Source organism: Lissotriton helveticus, chromosome 3_1, assembly GCF_964261635.1.
Source record: "Lissotriton helveticus chromosome 3_1, aLisHel1.1, whole genome shotgun sequence".
NCBI classification, from domain to species: domain Eukaryota; kingdom Metazoa; phylum Chordata; class Amphibia; order Caudata; family Salamandridae; genus Lissotriton; species Lissotriton helveticus.
The window spans coordinates 1,726,357,541-1,726,381,869 of NC_136061.1; the positions used below are offsets into that span (position 1 = coordinate 1,726,357,541).

General features: G+C 42.6%; 1 protein-coding gene across 1 annotated transcript in view; it reads left to right on the forward strand.

The window, feature by feature from the left end:
• The window catches only part of ATP5IF1 (ATP synthase inhibitory factor subunit 1), a 30,180-nt gene extending 9,655 nt beyond the window's left edge, over positions 1 to 20,525 (forward strand). The window contains exon 4 of the mRNA XM_078682517.1: positions 20,288 to 20,525. Within this exon, the coding sequence (XP_078538643.1) occupies positions 20,288 to 20,426 (139 nt within the window). The 3' untranslated portion in view covers positions 20,427 to 20,525. The remainder of the gene's footprint in view (positions 1 to 20,287) is intronic.
• Positions 20,526 to 24,329: the final 3,804 nt, after the last annotated feature.

A 24,329-nucleotide genomic window follows, 5' to 3' on the forward strand; every position in this document is an offset into this window, starting at 1 on the left:
CTATGCCGAGGAGCTCAGTGGAATGGAATGAGGATTTGTAGAGCGCGTTGGCTACCCAGGGGCGTCCCAGCGCTGCGAAAAAGTTGAGCTAGAGGGCTGGAATGAGTGGGGTGAGTGAAGAATTAAACCGAGGTTTTACTGAAAAGCCAGGTTTTAAGAAGCTTACGGAAAGTGAGTAGATTGGGTTCTGATCTTATTGGGAGGGGAAGAGCATTCCAAATCTTGGCTAGGTTGTAAGAAAGCGAGCGGCCTCTACATCTAGCCTTCCTAATGCGTGGAACTGAGGTGAGAGGTTGCAGATCTGAGTGGGCGGGAACGCTGATAGGCTTTCACCAGGGGGGAGTTAATGGATGAGCCAGTTCTCCCCCCTCCCCCCCCACCCCCCCAGTATGAGCGGTGTGCAATGCACATACTCTTGAATTCGATTCTAGATCTCACCGGGAGCCAGTGGAGGTCCCTCAATCTGGCTCTGACTGAGGTTCGGCGTGGAATATTCATGATCGCTCAAAGGACACTCTTCCTGCCTCACACATTAGGGGGCATTAGCCTCCTTTTGTTTTTAGTGGCCAAAGGGCCCTACGGTCTCTGCCCAGCATAGTATTTATTTCAGCCCCTTTCGCTGACTACTTACCACGCCACTACTTACACAAATTCCCCTGGCATGTGGCAGGAGGGTCAACTCTGCAGATGATTCCACACTGACCTTTTGTGGATCCCTTTTTTTCCCCAGGCCAGAGGACACAGGGGGCACACACTCTTATTACTTGGAATATTAGAGGAACTGAATCTCCAAAGAAACACCAGACGAAGGTTGAGTATTTGAAGAGGGTGAGAGCTCATATATTCTATCTCTTTGTGACAAAGCTTGATGTCCTGCATGGAGACCAACTTGGGCACAAATGGTGAGGCCAGTTAATTACTACCACTTTCTCATCCTATGCTAGAGGTAAGGTCGTCTGGATCTGCCAGGCACCCTGTTTGTGTACAAGACACTGGTGGACCAGAGTAGTCATTTTGTGTTTGTGAGAGGCCGCCCCGGTTGTCTGTGGCCTGCCTCACTTTCTTGACTTCCCCCTTTTCAAGGTTAGCTGGGTGGGTCACTTTCCATAGATACTAGGGTGAATTCTAACTGCGTCCTTTGTTTCCCTTGATAGAGCCAACACTACTGAGCGCTCCGTTGGTCCACAGGGCCAAGGGCCTGCACTCATGGATTCACCCAATGTATTTTTCAGACGCACCAAGACTTAAATACCCACATCAGAAAGAATACTCTCCCCATCTCAAGATCTTCATGTATGATTAGACCAATTGGTGTGTTATTTCTCCTCCCTAGTGTTCAGTGGTAACTTATTGGGGTAAAACACCTCGGATCAAAATTACTTAGTTTTGAATCGATTGGGGCAGAGTGCCCACCCCGATCCCAACATAGCGCCTTAAGCAATTAGAGGACCTACCCTTCAGGGCTATTATATTGCACTTCATTGTAAGGTACTTTACCAAGAATGTTACAGCAGCATCCTCCCCTCTGGCAGAGTGGGAGTCCTTTTTAAGGTTAAGACTTGAGGATTGTGTCCCAACAAGTCGTTTAAGTTAGGCAGTCCCTCGATCTGGAGGTCCAGGGACTTGAAATCTTCACTTAAACTTGAAAGGGGATCTTTGGTGGAGGGGAACTCCCAGGGATGCCCTGAAAAAGGCATGTGACTGTCTTTCTGTTTTAATTGGATGCCTGGATTGGTCTTTCTGCTCTACTAAGACCCACGAGGAAGCCGTTAACCCAAGGGGGCACCTGGTGTGGCTCCTCCACCTTCGCTACTCTGGGGATTCATATACACACGATTGGGGACCGCAATAACTTAGAGGTTTGTACACAAGGCAAAATCAATTAAGCTTTTTGCTCTTACTATGCAATTCTATATGACCAAATTGGAGGCCCTTCTTGGTTGGAAGCCTTGGAACGATGTATCTCTAGCATTGACCCCCCCCCCCCCAAACAGGTTGCATTTGATGTATCTTACAGCTGAGGTCACTTGCCTGTAATACCAGGCGCTGCAGGTTGATTATTTGCATGTAGTCTGTTCCTGCCCATTATTGCAGTGGTTCTGGTGGGCAACGCTCTGCGATGTCGCACAGTCCATAAAGCGCACGGAGATTACAGCCGTCCAACACAGTCTACTGGGATTGTTTCCTAGACCAAATCAAATGAAGACCACAACAAGATTTATGGATGTGTCCCTCCTCCTGGCTAAAAGTGCAACAACAATGAACTGGAAATACCTATCAGAACATTTAGCGCAGTGGAGACAAGAGGTTATATGATGGGCGGGGGTGAAAATTCCCCATAGCGGAGTATTGGAATGCAGTTTTTCATGCCTATACGAAACCCATCCAAAATACTAGACCCCGTGAGGTGGTTGACCTGCTGCTTTCACTCCTGAAGCGTACCTCCCTATATTTTAGTCTATGAATTATCGGAGTCCTAATACCATCCACAAAACTACTTCTTGGTGGCCCCCGAAAGTAGCCTCTTGCAATGACACGAAAGATCTGACCCTTACCAACTCATACGTGCAATGGAGATTGGTTTGCCATGCTCAACGTCTTCCTGCTGTGGGACGCAGCAGGAATGGGCAAGTTATGTTTAACAGGCCTGCCCAATTGGCAAGCCACACTTGCCACAAAATATTCTTTAAAAGCCCTTTGAGGTGGAAATGTGTACCGCGGTATAGGGCACAACATTTATGCTCCATTGTGATGTATACATGGCAGTAATATGTTGTGTATTGCTTTCTTACATAACTAATACAAAGTGTGTGTGTATGTATGTATGTGTATATATATATATATATATATATATATATATATATATATATATTGCAGTTAATGGCGCCCCAGCAAGTTTGTCAGTTTCCACAGTGCCACCCTCTGACGAATGAGCCCTCGAGCTCTGAAACGTGTAAAGGGATTTATACTGATGGAGGTTAAATGCCGGTTTTGAAAATAAAAGCTTTGGTGAAAGCACTCGTCTGCGCAGGGCATCCTTGCTTCAGGGAAACTTTTTTGATATTGTGTAATTTTTTTACTTTTATACTCTTAGCGGATTTGCACTTGGCATGTTTGCACTATGATCAGAGTATGAAGGCCAATTTTTTGCACTGACACATTTCGACTTGCGGTTTGCAAGTTTTGTTTCTGACATTTTCCGGTGATGGGCCTTTTTTAAGGTGCCTATTTCTGCTGTTATAGATACTTACAACCCCTCCTTTTTGAAGATCAGTGGTTCAGTGGAATGTATGAAAACATTTTCTAGCTTAGAAAATCGATTACTGTCTAAGTCTTTTTCCGCTAAAAGTTCCACTTGCCTTTCGTTTCAATTTAAATCTAATCACTTTATGCACTTTTAAGCTGTGATTGATACTGGGACATCAGAACAAAACTTTTTCTAAATAGAATGTAAACATTATGTCAAGAACTATTTGATACAGTTGATATTCATCACACAGTTAGCACTTTATAACACTATGTTCTAATTTTTTCAACTTGTACTTTTTGCACAGCTTTGCACATTAACCATTTTTTGCTGCTAGTTTTCAATAAGAGATTGTGTATTATATACCCTGAAAGAGTATGCATGTTTTACTGTCCATATTTGAAAAATATCATCAACTATAGGTGCTTGATACAACAAAAAATCATTGAATAATGTTTATAGGATTTATCCTTTTGTATTTATACAGTTATATAATTTACTATTTGCATTTGTGCCTTTAAAAATGCTTTCTGCTAATGCTGCCCAATTTTGGTTTTTAAATTAATCTGCAGCAATATGTTGCATCAGCCAATTTGGACAGTCTGTTTACTATGCCTATTGGTCATCTGATTGGCATTCAGAGGAGGTGAGGATAGTATCTCTTTAAATATCCTACTATGGCGTTTGGTTGATGTTCTCCGCTTGTGAACAAGGGCTCTCGAGCCCGAAACGCGTCTATGCTGCCACTTTAAAATAAAAATCTTCACCTTCCTGATCCTGTGGTCCGTCTTCCTGCTTCGCCGTTCCTAGGACCGGAGGTTGCTGTGGAGTTATCCTGTATGTATGTGTGTATTACCTACTGGCGGTCGCCAGTAGGTATATATAGTTAGGATTTTTTCTCTATGGGTTTTTTGAAAATTCTATGTCTAATAACTTTGGCGTTTGTGGACGGAATTGGCTGAAATTTTCAGGAAAATGGCACATTTTGTTTCTGAGCAGCCCTTGAAAATTTGGGGGGGGTTCGTCAAGGGGGGGCCGAGAAAAAAGGGGGGTCCCAAAACGTGTTTTTAACATTGAGTTTTCCATAGGGCGGTTGGCCTCACTTTTAGCCCGAACGGCTGAATGGATTTGCACGAAACTTGGCAAAATTGTAGGGACTGGTAGCCCGATGTGCCTTTTGTAGGTCTCAATATATGTGCTCCAGTGGATTTTGAGAAATTAACGTTTAAAAAAAGATATATATCTGTAACAGCGGACCGGTTAGCGCTCTGGTTCGCGGACTTTTCGCGCAACGGAGCTTTGTGAAGCGAAGCTGATTGGTTCTCCGGCGTCTGTCAACATTCCAAACAGTCCGTAGCGGCCGCCATCTTGTCTCTCGGTAGGATCGAGAGACAAGAGGAGGTCAAAACAAAGGGGGAAATAACTATAAGGGGGCATAGTAGATCCTCGCTGACCCCCTAGGTTTGATGTGGAGGTTTTAAAAGGGCCCCGCGGGGCAAAAAAAAATAATAAAAATAATAATTGAACGGCTGAATGGATTTGCACGAAACTTGGCAAAATATTAGGGACTGGTAGCCCGATGTGCCTTTGCTAGGTCTCAATATATGTGCTCCAGTGGATTTTGAGAAATTAACGTTCAAAAAAAGATATATATCTGTAACAGCGCTCCGCTTCGCGTAACGGAGGTTTGCGAAGCTGATTGGTCATTCTGTCACTGGGCTATAGTTGGGCTACATCTGGCTGATATTTGGGCTACATTTGTTTTTTTGTGTGTCTGGCGGCCATCTTTGGGCTACATTGGGCTACATTGGGCTTCATTGGGCTACATTCGGCTAATTAGCAAATAGCTCATCGCAAACTAGGAATGGTAAAGAATCGCTATTTATTCCTTAAAGTTCGCTATTTAGGAAATGCAAATAACTTTGATGATACATATGGCGGTTCATCTCTAACAAGATAAGAAGCATAGGGATAGATTTATGATGACTGGCGCATCACCAGGGATGTGTTAGTCATTCTGTGCCGCTGTTCCGTCACCTATGGTGTGCTGCATTTACAATGCGGCGCATCACGGGGCAAAAACAGCACAGATGCGTGATGTATCTGTGCCGTAAAGGTGGCGCATTGCTGGAGTTGTATCGCAAGTGTGATGAAGCTCCAGGAAGGGTCGGGGGTGCCCCTGTCGCAGGGTTTCTGTTCTCACACAGAACTGTGGACAGAGGATTGGAACCTCGGCGAATTAGGGTGTCCCAAAACTCACGTTAGTAATCAAAAACTATTTAGCAAGCTAGGTACAGTGTCACATTGGATATAACAAACTCTCAATGTTTAGACAATCCAGAATATGAACTTATAGTACCTCAGGATACGTGGAACTCATGAACAGTCGGTCGTTATATATTTCTTAGAAACCAGAACATGGAGTTAAGAAGAACACATGTGTATTTGAAATGTTTATTTACTAATGCCGTCTTCTCAGGCGTAGTACCTTAGATAATAAAAGTACACATATTATCAGTAGCAAAATTACCAGCATAGTTACTAGTACATAAAAAGTGAATGGTGATAGTATGTTAACATGCTGTAAATGAATAAGAGTTAGCAACACTTATAAGCAGCCGCGGGCCGTGGAGGGAGTTACGGTGAGGCATGGAGGCGGGGAGGGGGAGAAGCAGGGTGGAGAATACAAGTACACATATTATCAGTAGCAAAATTACCAGCATAGTTACTAGTACATAAAAAGCGAATGGTGACAGTATGTTAACATGCTGTAAATGAATAAGAGTTAGCAACACTTATAAGCAGCCGCGGGCCGTGGAGGGAGTTACGGTGGGGCAGGGAGGCGGGGAGGGGGAGGGGCAAGGTAGAGAGGGCTCCACCCTGCTTCTCCCCCTCCCCGCCTCCCTGCCTCACCGTAACTCCCTCCACGGCCCGCGGCTGCTTATATCTCACCCTCCCTAATACACATATTATATTATTTGCTAAGAAGGTCTCTTTGTGTTGGTTTAGGGCGTGCCCATACTTTAGTGTCTTAGATTTGAAGGAATCACATCAGCATACACCAGCTCTCTCTTCATGTGAACCGCATCAACTGTTGTGTATGTGTGTTCGGCAAAGCAATATAAAACCCGCCTCATGCCCAGAATTGGCAGAAGTTGCACTTATGTTATGAGTATGAAGTCGTGGAGATCAGACCTCATAACAATTCTGTATCGTGTTGTTCTTGAAACTTTAGCACTCGCTGTACAGATATAGTTTAACAAGCAAAGCAGATAGTAGAGCAATAACATATTATTCTCATGTAAACCACGATGAACTACTAGGTGGAAAGCTAAAGCAACAACTAAATGTCGTGTGCAGAAGTTGCAAAAAAGGAAAAATGGCGTTTAAACCGGTAATGAGCCCATGCTAACTTAACACGGTGTAAAGATATCCAGGACCTAGATGACACCTCCTCATGATCCGGAAACGAACTGAATAAGATAATAGAAGTGCCATCTCATGAGAGCAGATTGCAAGTTTATATGTGGACGGTCCGCAAGGTAAAGCATTAAAAACTAGGAAAATTCAATGCTAAAGAAAAATAAAACAGCCAAGTACTTTATCGAGTCTTAAGCCAATAGGCAAGGTAAATAATAAAAACTTGACAATTAAGTCAATGAATTGTCAATGAAATGCTAGTACTCAGCATATGAAACATGAAAAAGGTCTATGACATAACTGTGTATGCAAAATAAGCTGCAACAGCCTCCAACAGGAAGTCACCGTCTTCATCCGAAAACAGTTCAGCCATCCAATTTAAAAGCGGAAAAGAACATACGTGCTCTCCCAGCACCGGATCCTCTATCACCATCAGAGGACAGCTCGGTGGGTTTTCAAGAAAGCTGTGTTCCAAGAAAGACTGTGCTGCCGCCAGTAAATTCCAGGGACCAAGTAGTCCATGCATCAATGCCACAGCCATAATCCTTTCGCCAGGACAAATCAACTCGTGAGTAATGATAGGAGTCATCAGCTGATTAAAGTCGACGTCAGGAGAAACCGGTCCGCAGAGACACAAATCAATGGCCCAATCGAAATCACAGGTCAGGCAGTGAAATACAGGCTGGACACAGGTGAAGTAGGAGAACCGAAAAGATAATCCATATGCCGTGCTTAATATCGCCAACGGCATTGTGCCATAATATTCTAGCATGCGATTGCGGAACAGTGTCAGCAGCTGCAGGGTCGGAGGTTGCATAGGAGGGACATCCATATTTAAAAATGTAAAAAAGTACAAGAGCGTCCGCTGGTAATGCAAGTAAAAATGCAATCCACGAACCAGAGTGGAGAAAATGGAATGAAAGGGAGTAGGGATGACTCCAAAGATTTTCTCAAATGAAGTCACGAGACCACTGGTAACAACTTTAAAAAAGTGTGCCAGGGATTTTGTGGAGGATGCGTTAAAGATAGTCGGAAACATGTTGCTGAAATTGAAAGGCAAACCTGTGTACGGGTGTTCGCTATGTGAAGTACGAAAGTTTCACGGGCCGAACTCAAGGCCACCTCTCTCTGAGACAAAAGAGCTCTTATTCTTGTCATGCTGTTGAAACGTGTCCCAAGGTTGGTATTTGTGGCCAGATTGAAAACTCCCTATGTTCATGTGTGGGAGGAAATAGAACATTTCTGCAGCAAATAACCCGTTCACTTACTGTTACGATAAAAGGAATACTTTTAATTAACTCAGAACAATCTTCATTATTGAGCATCAAATAACTACCATTTTCCAACAACTTGAACGTGGGGATGATAGCAGGAACTGGCGTGCCTTGCATCACGCAAGCCATATTTGGTCGCTGTTTGTTGCATGAATCGTGTAACTGTATGTGCCTACACATTAGTGAATGATCTGGCGTCTCAGTGCATTCCTCTCCATTCAGATAAACTTCTTGATCATCTTTGAAACATCTGTATGTGTATGGAAGCGACCAGACCTCATGAACAAAAGCACTACCTAAAGGTTCATAAAGACCTATTGGTATATATTTCATACAATTTGAAAACTTATATAAAGCAAAAGGCAGCGTTATTAAACCGTCGATAAGGCATGTTGCCAAAAAACCCGCAATCCTCTGCTGATGATGTCACTGAGCATGTCATGAATGATGTAATATGTGACATCATCAGTAGTGGATTATGGGTAATAGTATCTCTAGTTTACTCCCCTATAGCTGTCTTTCTTTTAACATAAGTGTGTGTTTCCTTCCCTTATACTTACTGTTTTTGGTTCGCTTCCAGTTCGCGTACCAGCGAGCGAACTAGGAAGCGAACTAAGAGAAATAGAGGTTGGCACAGTTCCAAATATTGTACCAATTTTTTAATAACGGGGAGGTAGTTCTGAAAAGAACTTTTTTTTTTATTTTGCTGAACATTTTTTTACTGTAAGGTTCCCGATTCGCGAAGCGGGAACGAAGAAAAAAAAATATTTAAAAAAATAATTATTCATAAACATATAAAATATATTTTTGGATTTAAAGAAGAATAAATTTTACAGCTACAGATATTAGCTGTTAAAAAACCAATGAAATTCACTGAAAAAACCATAGGTTATAGACCATATATAGTTAGGAATTAGCATTTACAAAACCTTGAAAATTCACTGAAAAAACCATAGGTTATAGACCATATATAGTTAGGAATTAGCATTTACTAAACCTTATTTTACTCACACAAAACCATTGAAATTCCATATATAGTTAGTTGCACTAACTATATATCGCGCACCCGCAATCCACTGCTGATGATGTCACATATTACATCATTCATGACATGGTCAGTGACATCACTGATGACATCACTGATGACATCTCAAATGACATCACTGATGACATCATCTAGTGTCTGTGTGTTTTTGTAAAGTTTAAATACGTTTTACATATTGAAGAATGACTGGATGTATGGAAGACTGAGTGTGTGTGTGGCTGGCTGGGAGGTGTGTGACTCTGTGCATATCAATGTGTACTTGTATCAGTGATTGTATAAGAGAGTAAGTATGTGTTAGTATATGTGTGAAAAGTATGGTGTTCTGTGTTTAACTATAGATGAGGAAATCGAAGTGTGATTGATTCTTCACAGGACTGACTAGGTGTATGAGTGCATATGATAGTGTTCTAATAATAACTGACTGTATGTATGAGTAATTGTATGGGTGAATGAGTGAATGTGTGTGTAGACGTACGAATCAGTGAGTGCGTATGTAGTAACTGGTATTGGTGTGTCATGATGTCATCAGTGATGTCATTTGAGATGTCATCAGTGATGTCATTTCAGATGTCATTAGTGATGTCATCAGTGATGTCACTGAAGTATGGTGTTCTGTGTTTAACTGTATAGATGAAGAAATGGAAGTGTGATTGATTCTTTACAGGACTGACTTGGTGTGTGAGTAACTCCATGGATGAGTGGCAGTGTGTGACTGTCTGCATAGGTGTATGAGTGCATATGATAGTGTTGTAATAATAAGTGACTGTATGTATGAGTTATTGTATGGGTGAATGAGTGAATGTGTGTGTAGACGTAGGAATCAGTGAGTGCGTATGTAGTAACTGGTATTGGTGTGTCATGATGTCATCAGTGATGTCATTTGAGATGTCATCAGTGATGTCATCAGTGATGTCATTTGAGATGTCATCAGTGATGTCATCAGTGATGTCACTGACCATGTCATGAATGATGTAATATGTGACATCATCAGCAGTGGATTGCGGGTGCGCGATATATAGTTAGTGCAACTAACTATATATGGAATTTCAATGGTTTTGTGTGAGTAAAATAAGGTTTAGTAAATGCTAATTCCTAACTATATATGGTCTATAACCTATGGTTTTTTCAGTGAATATATATATATATATATATATATATATATCACACACAGGATTGCCCTCAAAGAAAAAGCCTCACGAGAGAGTTCTGTGTTCCATAATTTATTGCAGGCTGCAGAAATGGCCTCTTCCTTCTCCAACCAAGTTTTCGGCCATACGCGTTTCAGACAATTCTCAGTCCTTGATCACTGGCTCACACGAGAACAGAAGTCTTGTGACACACCTGTGAAGTAGTACACTGAGTCCCGCCCATGTGGGCGTGTGCCGCTTTGCATCTTGGAACTTGCGGTGTTCACTAAATAAATCCCAAGTGGGTGCTCCTGTAACTCGTGAAATTATCATGTCTTACCCCAGTGGGTGGTTTAAAAGCTGGAAGCTGCACATTCTGCTTCGTTTATGCCTTGCAATATCGGACTCTCCCTCCTTTCAGCAGCCCTAATGTCGGGCGCCGGAGCCGCTCTTCTGCGGCGGGGCAGATTCGCGGCTGGACTAGCCGCTCAAAAAGCAGAATGTGCAGCTTCCAGCTTTTAAACCACCCACTGGGGTAAGACATGATAATTTCACGAGTTACAGGAGCACCCACTTGGGATTTATTTAGTGAACACCGCAAGTTCCAAGATGCAAAGCGGCACACGCCCACATGGGCGGGACTCAGTGTACTACTTCACAGGTGTGTCACGAGACTTCTGTTCTCGTGTGAGCCAGTGATCAAGGACTGAGAATTGTCTGAAACGCGTATGGCCAAAAACTTGGTTGGAGAAGGACGAGGCCATTTCTGCAGCCTGCAATAAATTATGGAACACAGAACTCTCTCGTGAGGCTTTTTCTTTGAGGGCAATCCTTTGTGTGATGAATTTTTAGAGCGGCTAGTCCAGCCGCGAATCTGCCCCGCCGCGGAAGAGCGGCTCCGGCGCCCGACATTAGGGCTGCTGAAAGGAGGGAGAGTCCGATATTGCAAGGCATAAACGAAGCAGAATGTGCAGCTTCCAGCTTTTAAACCACCCACTGGGGTAAGACATGATAATTTCACGAGTTACAGGAGCACCCACTTGGGATTTATTTAGTGAACACCGCAAGTTCCAAGATGCAAAGCGGCACACGCCCACATGGGCGGGACTCAGTGTACTACTTCACAGGTGTCACAAGACTTCTGTTCTCGTGTGAGCCAGTGATCAAGGACTGAGAATTGTCTGAAACGCGTATTGCCGAAAACTTGGTTGGAGAAGGACGAGGCCATTTCTGCAGCCTGCAATAAATTATGGAACACAGAACTCTCTTGTGAGGCTTTTTCTTTGAGGGCAATCCTTTGTGTGATGAATATATATATATATATATATATATATATATATAGCTGCTCTTCCATGATCTCAAATGTATCCTGTTTGCAATCATTAATGCTTTCCATAGGAATTTGCATAGAAATTGTTTCTGAGGGACCTTTTAGTAAATCAATTTGCTTGTTATAATCCAAGCTCATCTAGGTTTTAGGAGTCCAAATAACTTCTAACGAGATTCTGTTGAAGATCCCTCTCCAATATAACTTCACTTTTTTGCATGAATCAGTCATAAATATTAGGCCACTGGCTATGCTATCGCTTGCTTTATCTGACAGCCACAGTCGATAAAGCTTCAGCAGTGCCCTATATTTTCTGAGGAGGATTCTTTGCTGTATAAAGGTCATTTCTAACTTTACTGAGATGTTGATATTCTGTACCTTTTTCACCAAAGAATAACTGTTACTGCTTCCTCCAGATCCAATCTCAAGCATTCTTCAAAGTTTTCAATGATTTATGTTTAATGGGACCTTTTGAAAGTTTTGAAAATCTGTAGCCGACAACTTCTCCTTTTTCAGTAACTAGATGATGGTGGGGGGGGGGGGAGCCAAATTCCTGTGTCAGTAATATTTTCATTTATTCCTTTCAGAATATTATGTATCTGCTTTCTTTACAAGATTGCTGCTTGTATTTGAGTTGTAAATGCCCAAAATTCCATTCTAGGCTTGTTCTAACCAACCAGGTACAAAACCTAAAGTGCTGTAAATTATTCATAATTTGTCCAGACTTGCTTGCTCTTTCACCTGCTTTTTTTTTTTTTTGCAACCTAAATTGACTCACCTGTTATCATTGGAACAGCTTACTTTTCTTTTCCTTTAAATGATAGCTGTCTGCATTTTTCTGTGCTCCAATGCCTGCTTTTGCTCACTCTGCATGCCCCAATTGTAGAATATTCAAATTCCAAGGTTTATATTTTTGGCAGCACCTGCCTCTGAAGTGGGGTGTGACCCTTGTTCATCTGTCACTTTTGTGCTTTCATTCGTCATGGACTTTCTACTTGAATGCTGCAAATCTTTTTCAGTTATTGCCGCTAGTCCCTCAGGACAAATGTTCTGCATTCTTGGCATTTTTGCTATGCTGGTTTAATGTTCTTTAAACCATTGTATTGCTGCCCATATATTAATTGGCCGCCTGCATTGGCTGTCCACAGGCGGCACCCACTGCCGCCACGATTTTCTTTGGTGTTTTGCCTCTTGGGGACACTCTTCATCAGTGGATGTTCTTTGACTTTGTTCACATGTATCTTAAGCACCCTTTCCTGATCTGCCCCTGCACCCTCTGTCGTGCTTTATCAGTGTGTTCAGTTTGCTTCTTCGTTTGTTCTCCAGAACATATTGAGCACTGTACAAAAAACGCTTTCCATTGATTTATGAGTTGCTCAAACTACAGCCTCTGCGGTACGACTGCCTTCATTGTCCGCTTCTTCAGTGCATAGTACATCAAAATTAGTAACCGTGCCGGTTTCCATTTTTAGCGTTGATACCACCTCTGTGTTGTAGTTACACCAACTGGCTATACAGTTTTTCTTCATTCGTTCTTCTGCAGCATAGTCATATTTTTTTCTCAACATCTTTAGCCAAGTAGTTTGCTGCTACCACTGGCACTTCGGTGATTAGCCTCTTGATCTCCAACTGCCTCACAGGCAACGGTGCATGGCCCTGGACCTCCACCATCAACACCTCTCCAGCAACATCTGCTTCATTGTTCTCTTCATTCACAGTATCTTATCACTGAGATTTCCACCCGTTTGACTGACACTCTGATATAGTTTTTGCCACTATTGCGGTTTGTGCAATGTTTCCATTCAGTGGCGCTTAGAATATTTTCTCACTTTATAATGTTTGCCTTTTGTACAATTTTTTTTGCTTCTGGTATTTTTAAGACGTTTGTGTGGCGGTGTTTTGTTTTTTCCATCAACTTTTTTGAGACCAAACACATTGTACAGTGTTCAAGCATATCCATTAAGCCAGTTCACACACGAGCTGTTTGGCTTCACCTCCAGAGAGGCATTTCTTTCATATCGTCTCCTTATTACTCGTATTAGGTCATGACTGTACAGTCAACAATAACCTGTATTATAGGTTTTATTGCCTTACTAATTACTTGTACTAACTACTTTTTATAGTATAGACAGTGGTGCTTGATATATCTCGTTGTGTGCACATTTAAAAGGACGTGATTTCAAACGGGAACCTGCTTACTTGACTTGCATCCCGCCCATCTTCCTGTACTCAAAGCAGTATTCAAATCATCGAAGTTGAAGGTGACCCTCTAACTGCACGAATGTCTCTTGAATGTTCAGTGATGCAAGAGCAAAAGTGCACCTAAACTCAACGAAAATGAGACTGAGATTTTATGCTCCTCTAATCCTCAGGAGTTAAAAAAAAAAAAGTTCATAACTGGTCCAGTCTCAATGAAAGTGGGGGGGGGGGGGGGGGGGGAGACAAATATTGACTAGACTATCCGTGTTAGCGTGGGTATCCTAGGTGATTTAATCTGGTCTTTGCCAACTCCACATCCTGAGACGTGCTTTATCTTTTTCGGCCCGGCTGAAATCATCCACATTTTGAATGTCTTTGTCCTCTCATTTAGACTACTGCAATATCCTTTATCTGGGTGTGCCCTCTTGCTTGATCAGTAAATTACAGCCGATTCAGAATTATGATGGAGACTTGCATCAGCTGTAGGAAAGATTGTTCCCCTATCATTGCTTTCCTACACCGGCTATCAGTGAAGGAGCACATTATCTTGAAGCTCTGGCTGTTCCATGAAGCATTATACTATGCTGATAGTGCTTAAAGTATTGAAGAGTGGTGAGCTATCATGATTCCCCCGCCCTCCCCCATTTACTAAGATCTTTGAATCTTTACCTTCTTATCACTCCAAATTTGTGCCTTAAATCTATGGTGCACAGCTTCAGCCAGATGGACTATGCTGCCCCTGTATCTGCATTCTTAACCAAAGTTACTCAAGTTCAGAAAACGTTTGAAAACCTGGCTATACTCCCTTAACTAGCAGTTACTTCTAGGTTTGTGGTTCAATGCATCTTTTAAAAAAAAAAAGCTGTCATCAGCGCCTCTAGTAAGGGCGATAAAGCGCTTTACAAAAACAGAACTCAAATAACATCAGTTCTTCACTAACTGCCTTTAGGCAAAGGAGGGTGCAATTTAATCAAATATCTACTTGTCCATGGGACAGATTGCTTCATAAATCTTCTTGTCCTGTGACAAAATCCACTTGTGCCTCTGGTGCCATTTAGTGTAGTGACAAATTGGGTGCATATTTATGACTTTCTTCTAGAATTGGGCCCCTAGTTAGGTCTGGTGTTAACCAAGACTTTTTTTTTTTATTAAAATCATCTCTCTCTCGGTTGGCTTCTCTGTGAGTGACTGCATTCTGCTCTTTCGCAAGGAGCATATCAAAACAAAGTAGTTTTGTTCAGTGCAAACTGTGGCGATGTTTGGTGTTTGAGACAAAATATTTTTTTCCTTTCCCAGTGTCTGTGGGCCCAGCCGCGCCCACAGCAATAAAATGTCACAAAAACCATGTCAAAACAAGCCACACACTGACTCAATCAAAAAGCTTACCACCCATGCCATACCTATTAGCTTTGCCAACGCTTATTTATTTTCATGTTTTGTATAATTTTGTTGACTGGTTATAGATTTTTTTTCGTTATGAATATTTTTGGGAAATACTAGCCTGCATCACCGCATTTTACTAAATGATGCTTCAAAGAAATAGTACCTAAAGTTTCTGCCGTTGTGATTTTTTTTTTTCTTCCAGTTTAAAAAAAAAAAACTTTTTTTAATGAGAATTTTTATTGTGAAAGGAAAGACTCCTCAATCTTGCTTTCAATGTTTTGCATATATTTCCATCTAATCAGAGCGCATCCTGGAAGCATTATACATAGCCTTTGCCTCATTTTGTCAAACTTTGTAAAAGTGTACACAGTTTTTATACTTTAACCACTGTCAGTAGTGCAGTCTGAACCTACAGTTCCTTAGTGTCACCCTAATAACAAAGGCTTTTTATTAGTGAACCATAAATACAAGTTCGAACAGTATTAACATATAGACACAAATATTACCTTCACTGTAGCTAATGCCCTTCCCTTATGCATAATGTAATACTGTAACCTGGCAGCCAAAGGGTCTGTGCTGCATTGGGTTGGGCCTACTTGTCCCAAGGACAAAAACCATGAAAACATGTTGTCCTTAACCCCAAACAGTATGTCCTGGGCGTCGGGCTATAGGAATTCCGCACCCCATGGATGCTGCCTCCAATGTGAACTTTTCCACTATATTAGTTGCCAAAACACTCTTCCCAGAAACAACCATTATATCCAGTTATAAAACCTCGTCTCAGCTAGTGAAACGAGGAAGCCTATATATATATATATATATATATATATATATATATTATACACAACCCCCCCCCCCCACCCCCCACTAAGGACTTTCTCACCAGAAAGTCAAGGCCCTGTCGTGTTAATCGTAACAAGTTATGGTGGGGAGTTTTACAAATCCTGGCAGGTAGAGAACGGAACTGAGATAGGTGTTTATTTATAAGTCGTGTGGTGTTTTTTAAAAATCTTTTTACTCTAATTTCTATCATAAATATTATATTCATATATTCTAAAGCAGGCTAGAGTTTCATATCCTGTTATCATAACATTCTGTTCTCTTTGAAACTCACAACTTTCCTCCCATTGCTGAAGAATCGATCTGTGCACCCAGGAACAATCACCAACAATAGACCAATCTCCTTGCTACTATTCCCAGCCAAGGTCTTGGAGAAAATCCTCAATGGGCACCACCGACTACCTCGACAACCAAGTAGTCCTGTTTCAGACAGAGATAAAGCACTAAAACCGCCCTAATTGCTGCCATGGATGACATCCGCTTGACTATGTCTAATGCTGCAGAGAGATACAGGAAGGTAAGGGCTGGTGTCTCCTCTATCCAGCCTCCAGCCTCCCACCCCATCCTAATCAATTTCTTACACAAACTCAGAATCCAAGGAGACACACTCTGATGGATCTACTCCTTCCTGACTGGAAGGACCTAGTCAGTCAGCCTGGCCCATACACCTCAGACACCTGCACCCTTATGTGCGCAGTTGTTAGGATACTCCCTGAGCCCGACCATCTTCAACACCTACATGATCACTCTAGTTAGCTTCTTCCCTCTGGCGATATCCATGTATTCTATGCTAATCTACAACTCCTCTCCCCACAGACAAGATTCCCAGTACCTGGAACAAATGTTCAATGCCTGCATGACTGAAATCTCTCACTGGATGAAGACCAACTGTCTAAGCTGAACACCGTCCAGACCGTAATTGGAGGAGCACATCTCTGTGGGACTGACACATTCTCCCACCACCCCGCCAAGGACATCTAGGTCATCATCTACAGCAAACTCAACATGACTGCCAGTCAGTGCTATCATATCCTCCTGCTTCCGTGCCCTGAAGATGCTGAGGAAGAATTTCAAAGGGCTCCCAATCAGCACCTGGAAAACAGTCAGGCATGCCCTCATCACAAGCAAGCTGGACTATAGGAACACCCTCTATTGTGGATTTAACAAACTCACTAGAAGGCTGCAGAACATTCAGAACTCTGCGGCCAGAAACACTCTAAACCTCCTACGCTGCACTTTCATCACACCACACCTGCAGGAGCTCTACAGACTCCCCATTCACAAATCAACCCCATTTAAACTCCTCACCCACACTTAGAATGGAATTGCATCACACTGGCCCAGCACACATCAACACTTGCATCTGCTTTCACAAACCTTCCAGACACCTTCGCTTGACCGCACTCTTGCACAAATCCCTTGCATAAGAAGAACCCGATTTGGTAGCCAAACCTTCTGACAATGCTCCTAAAGCAAGGAACGATGTGCCACTACACATAAGAGCCTTCTCACTTGTTGAATTCCTCGAAGTTAAAGACCTAGCTTTTTGAGTACTCTCACTAGGCCCTAGGTGTGCCTATACTCTTAAACGCCTCAGTGCCATGATGCCCTCCTGGGTGATTGTGCACTCTACAAATCTGCATAACCGAAGACTAGATACTCTTGAACAGTTTTTCTTTGTGTTACGACCTCGAAATTACCACTTCTGAGAATACCCCTAAATCGAGGTCTGCACAGAAGTAGGTATAATGGTTCAAGTAAGAGGTGGTATTAGGCGGCTAATTAGGGTTAGGAGAAGGGTAGTGGTAGATTTAATCTAATTGGCTACGGTTGGAGTAGGTTTGGACTTTGAATAGGGGTATGTTAGAAGCTATATTGTTGGGGTTAACATTCGGGGTAGTGGGAGTATTGGGTGAAGTGTTAGTCTTAGTGTAATGGTTGGGCTAAGATTAGGGTTAGGTTTGCTATTACAGTAAACCTTTGATACAAATTTGCGTAATGCTATGTTTTTATAGTTTGATTTGTAAGTTACGTGCATGCATGCTTGTTTATTCACTGTAGTAGTTTTTCTCAGCAATGGTAATTTCGACGTAGCGGTATGCCAATATGCTTGTATTTGTGTAATGGCTGAAAACTAATTATGAAGACATGCAGGTGCTTTTACCTCTGACTGTGGATCAATTTAGTTAAAAAGCTGCGGCCTTTCATCTATAGTGCAAAAGATGCTGGTTTATAAATTGTCATTTGTAACCGCATCACCAAAATTTATTTAAAAAACAAGTCCTAACATCTACGTAACCTAGAAAGCCGACCGTGCCAAATGGTAAGGATCGGAGGGCTTTTACGGAATTCATAGCTATTTTGTCATTATTCTTTAAGAAGGTCTGGGTAGGTGGTCCCCAGACTCTGTTGTTATGACCTTTAACATCAATGTTATTAAACTGGATATTTGATTTTATATATTTGTATGTACACTTAAATTTTTCGTGTCGTATACATTAGAGATCGCCCGTTTAGTGTTGCGCCAAAACAGTACATCTGGATTGTCATTCTCCATTTTCAAATGAGAGAAAGCCACTTCAAAAGTAAGCAACAAAATGGTACCTGTTTAACCCCCCACAATTATCCACATAACTGGACACTTAAGAACATTGACTTCCATGCCAAATCTATAGCCCCTTCTACAGTTGAATCCGTATTCTTGCTCTCCTTTTGGAAGGTGGGTTTTGGTATTAGGAAGAAAGGACATTTGTTGCGGACTGATTTTAACCCAATGCCGCTGAGTAATGAGAGAGGGTAGTCTGATCATACTACCATCTTTACTTAATATCAATATGCAAGACCCTTTCCAAAAGCTCTACGGGCTAAATAAAGACTATTGTACAATACCAGTTATTTAAATTCCATTTAGCTATTCCCTTGCTCCCTTCTCCAGACCTTTCTCTGTGAGGATAAAGACCTAAGCAGAGGTAGCAGGAGATATTCAAATTAAAAACATCTAGTTACGCTTGATATTTCCTGCCCTCAGAAAAGGGTGCATTTGTTTATGGTCTGGCAGACAAAGCTGTCTCTAGAAAATTATATTCAGAAAGAAGCATCCGGATAGTGGCTTTGGCTCCACCCACATATTTGGAGCCAGGAGTACATGTTTTGATCGGGCAGAAGTTGTGTTTTCACAAAAAGGTGCTTGAACTCTAGACAGTTGTGATTTAATTTATTTATCCATCCACCTGAGCTTGAACTGTCTGGGACGCACACAGGAGGGTAAAATGCTATTAAACTGTCTTGGATATCTCTCATTTATGGTGTTTTTCTCTGGTAGCAGCACAGATGGGAGGATGGCAGTCATTAACCTACATGTATTTGTAGGCCAGGCACCTGACCTTTTACAATATTATTCTTCAATTCTTTGCTTCCACACAAATACATATCCATTCTCATAATAATAATAATAATAATAATAATAATAATAATCCACATACAAATCACCCATAAGGGTCTCTAGGCGCTGGGGGCCGTCGGGAAGATTAAGCAAGCTATTGCCCAGCGTCACATGGTGCTGGGCTAACCTGCCGCCGGAGCCAGGGATCATACCCTGATCCCCAGATTCCCGCGTCAGTCGCCCTGGCCGCGGCGCCACACCTCTCCCACCCATCATACTATCTACTTGTAATGCTCTGCATTACAATATATATTTTTTAAGTCAAACCTATTGGCAGTGACAATGCTCGTTTACACTATGAAATACGCAGTGTATGTATATTGATAAATGAACATGTTTGGAATGGGTCCACTGGTACAGAACAAGAAGGGTGTCTTTGCCCTGACTGCTGTTGGTGCTGGTGGCCATGCAGGAGGAGTGGCAGACGACACCTACCATATGCGGGCCGTGACAGTGAGGGAAAGGGGTGTGCTTTGTGTGGCGGTTGTGCAACCAATCTAGAAGAGGGCATATGAACAGAGGAAGGTAGTAGAGTAGAAGGTATGAGCATGCACAATAAAGGCAAGTGGCCGTGTGCAGCTATACAGTTCAGTTTGAAGCTGCGTCTGTTTCTTCTTTGGACCTGCTGTTGTCCATTCTCTTTGACCCACAAAAGCTATGGGCCCACTGGAGAGCAAGGGAGGACTGAGTCGTTGGGAGTGGCTGAGTAGTGAGGGAAATGAGTGTGGCAGGGACATCCCTTTGCAGTTGGTTCGTGCCCATGTTTGGTGTGATTTTGGGTTAAGCATGGAGGAATTCAGTTATCAATGCTTAGCACCACAAGTCACAGAGTACGTTTCAGGAAGCCGGTTAAAAATGTATGCAACAAAACTAGTATGGTGAACCCTGCACCAAAAACTAAATGAATTGCTGATGTTTGTAAAGGACTATTTCCGAGGATACGGAGCTCCTAAAAAGCTTTTCTGTTTGTCTTTTGTTCAAAGGGAAAAAGAAAAAGAGCAGCTGTCCTTTTTGAAGAAACATCACCACGAAGAAATAGATCATCACAAGAAAGAGATTGAACGACTGCACAAAGAAATTGAACGCCATAAGTCCAAGTTGAAGAAACTGGATGATGACTAAGTAGTGTTAAAACCGTTTTGAAGCCTGTCAAGAGTACACTGGTTCTACTGTACACCATTAAACAGGCTTATATTAAAAATACCCATGTCATTATGCATACTTGAGTCTGGTTAGCCTTTTTATTGGTGTGCTTGCATGCCTTTGCCTTCTTTACAGGAACACACTGGAACCTCTTCAATGTATTTTTGTCACCAAGAAAGCACTTTACTCCATCTCTTTCTACTAGACTGTGCAAACCAGACCTAACCTGTGTTTCAAAAGATGGAGCGATGTCCATGATTAGTGCTGCATTTTTTTGCCCTCGCTAGACATGCCCAAAGGGAAGGTACAGCGATACATGGTGTGACAGAATCCGGCAAGATTGGATGAAATGCTCTCAATCTGTATGGATGATTGGTTGCTGACATTATTGTTAAGGGGGCCAGGTTTTTACAATCTGCTTGTTCAAGAGGCCTCTTACTTCCACAGGACTCGAGTGGACTCATCTCAAGGTAAATGTCTACATAATCAGCCAGCGATTAAATGTACTAAATCTTCATTCCAAATAGGTGCGTGAGTTGGATTCATTTATCGTCCTTCAAAACGGAGATCGAAACCAGTAGCCATAAGGTCACTTTGCGACAGTCATTGTGCTCCAGGTATATAGGGCATTGGCCGGATATTGTATGTTTTTAGATTTGGAACAAGTGTCTGTCCGGTCTTTTGATATTAAAATACAATAAAATGCATATGGAGGAGCTTGGGGTCCGTTCCTTTTAGCCACTGCTTTGCTGGCAGGATCATTCACATTTTATATCGTCTCACATCCTTTAATTTATTGGAGTGAAGGTGGCACCCTGGCCCTGAGTCTCATATTGAGCATGGCTATAGGCCATTCTCTGTATGGGGTTAAAGTTGGGTCAGTGTCATTGGAGGCTGGTCCCTGCCACCAACCCCATGCCACACTATGGTCAGTGACGGAGTTGGAGGACCATTTGATACAGTAATATTATGTTCGAGACATGTGTGGCTTTAGATCCACTTGCTGTGCATAAGTCCATCTAGTGTTGGGCTCGGATGATTGCAAGTTGTTTATCTTCTAAAAATGTTTGGGTCATGAGGGTTTGTGACTCCTTGATACTGTGCATGGACATAGACTCCATTATTAGCTTTTTTCTCCTTTTTTTTTTTTTTTCGGACGACTGGTTTGGATGTACTCTCACTCCGGTTCGAGATCTGTTTCCCTTCGGTTCACTGGTAGTTAGAATAACAACTGTATTGTCTCGATCACATAGTTCTTTTCCACTCCGGCTGGGTGTTTTTTTTTTTTTGGTTTTTTTTCCCTCCCTTTTTCCAGCTCAAACTGAAAATACGCTGCTTTTGGAATGCAACCCGTTTCACTTGTGTCTGAACTGTCATTCCAAATACCCCTATACCGCCCAACATTCTGTCTTTAACCTATGCCTCCCACCCGATCATCAAAGATACCTGTGAGGCCTACAGGTCCTGTCGATCTAAAAAGACCCTTTAGGGCCAGCGTGCACGACGTTTAGAAATGCAGCGCAGAGACTACATACTGGATCTCTTTAGCCAGTCAGAAGGGGAGGAAGAAGAGGCCTTTGCATCAGGTGTGGAGTCCTACTTCATATAAGACTCCAACTCTGAGTCAAGATGAACAAGACCCACTTCACATGGAGTATTCAGAAGATGGTCAGACTGTGGCACAAATGCCCCCAATCTGAAGCTCAAAAAATCTGCTGAAGTCAGAAATCTAGCTTGCTGTCTGCCACTGCTCAACAGCCATGATGCACACCAAACTATCATTTGGATGCCCTGGGCTCTGCACTTCACATCGGCTGACAACAGGGGCATCCACATGGAAATCTGCCTCAGAACCGACGCACCAAGCACATCTGCACCGAAACCGAAGGCACACAGTTCTTCAGCACTGACCACTCTAGCACCCAAACGGGCATCTCCACCAAAATGCTATACATTTGGACTGAAAAAAAACACCAGAACCAGTTCTTGAGACCGTGAAAGAACGGCTCGATCCAAGGCAAAAGACCCACAAAATTCAGCCTGGCACAATGAAAATCGTTCTGCAAGAAGGCAACGCCTTCAATCCCCAAAAGACACCTGGTTTTCGTGGACGCTAATAATTCTCCTAGGCAGCCGCTAAAAAAGAATAACCAGAAGCCCCTTATATAAACCTCTTCCTTCCTTTCCACCGTCGCCTCCCCATACCAATACTCTTCCGCTGGCTTTACCAAAACAGTCAGAGCAACATTACATCTCGCACATAGTCACCTATCGGAAATGGTACTGAAGACATGGAAGAAGTTAAACATCCTACAGATCCCTGGGATGCAAGTGTATTAGATCCACAGGGCGATACCGACCCAGACCTCTACCCTGCACGCCCATCCCAACCACATGATGCTTCAGCTTACCAAGATTTAATAGCTAGAGCTGTAGCATACGACCAACTGCCCTTACATAAGAACCTGATAGAGGATGACTTCCTTTTTGAAACCCTCACAACTGCACAAACCGGCTCAAATATTTGCCCATGCTTAAGGGAGTTCTACATCACACTGACTTTTTCAAAGATCCTATAAGAACAAGGATTATAACACCCAGGCTAGACAAAAAAATACAAGGCGGCACCATCTGACTCCATTTACATCAGAGGCCAGTTAATTCCTGACTAATTAGTGGTGGCCAATGCAAGGAAGAGGGCAAACTCCAAGACAATAGGAACTACTCCCTAGATAAATAATTAGAATTAATCGATTCATCTGATAAACAGGTGGCTGTACAATCTGCTAATCAATAGAGACTAGCGATCAGTCAGGCCTTATTTGCATGGTATGAAAGAGCACACTCTGATGAAATGGAACGTCTCCCAGAAGAGCAGGAGGAGGAGACGCAACCAGGATTGGCAAGGAGGACAGCAAGCAAGGAAGTTAAATTATATTTTATTACACCCCCCGCCTCTCCTCCACTCCTGATCGTTGCCGGCCGCAGCTGGGTGTCACCAGCGCTCTACGGGTTTTCACCAAATGCCTTGCAGTACCTGCAGCACATTTGCGGAGAGAACATTCAAGTATTTCCACAAATACTTATTTATAACCCCAGAAAATGCAAAATGGCCAAACTTTGCTTCCAGGTTCCCACACCCACTAGCCAAAGTCAATGCCCCATGGATGAACTAGTTGGTTATATTTTGCCAATGCCTTTCACCCTCTTCTTCCATTTATGGTCCGAAAGCTCAGGCAGACATCACTCATTCTAGTTCTCATAACTCCAACCTGGGGTTTGCAGCCATGGTTCTCCACACTATTAGAACTCCAGTTCCCCATGAGAAATTTCAACCCCCTCAATCCCGACCGTCACTCACAACCATGGCAAAAATCAGACCTTGCAATCCCAATGAAATTAACCTTGCCATATGGCTCCTGAAGTCATTAGAATTTGGATATCTAAACTTTCTACAACAATGTTTAGGAGATAGCCTAATGGATAAGGCGGTCGACCTCGAATCTGGGGAACTGGGTTCAAGTCTCGGCAATGACGTTGAACATCATGTGATTCTGGGCAAATCATTTAATCTCCATGTGCCTAACCAAAATGAATGTGCCCTCATGTAATGTAACTGGTGCTATGTAAAGTGCTCTGATACCCAATTCGGGTCAAGTTTGCGCTATATAAAACTCTGGGGGGGAAGTATGGATATTCGTAAGGAAGCTCGTAGACCTACAACTACAAAATGCTACTCCGCTAAATGGAAAAGGTTTTTACTTTATTGCCAGTGGCAAAACATAACGGGTGTATTTGTAAAGCGCACGATTACCCAAAGGTGTCCTGGTGCTGAATAACCGATGTTTATTGTTACCCAACTCAATGGTACTTATTTTATCG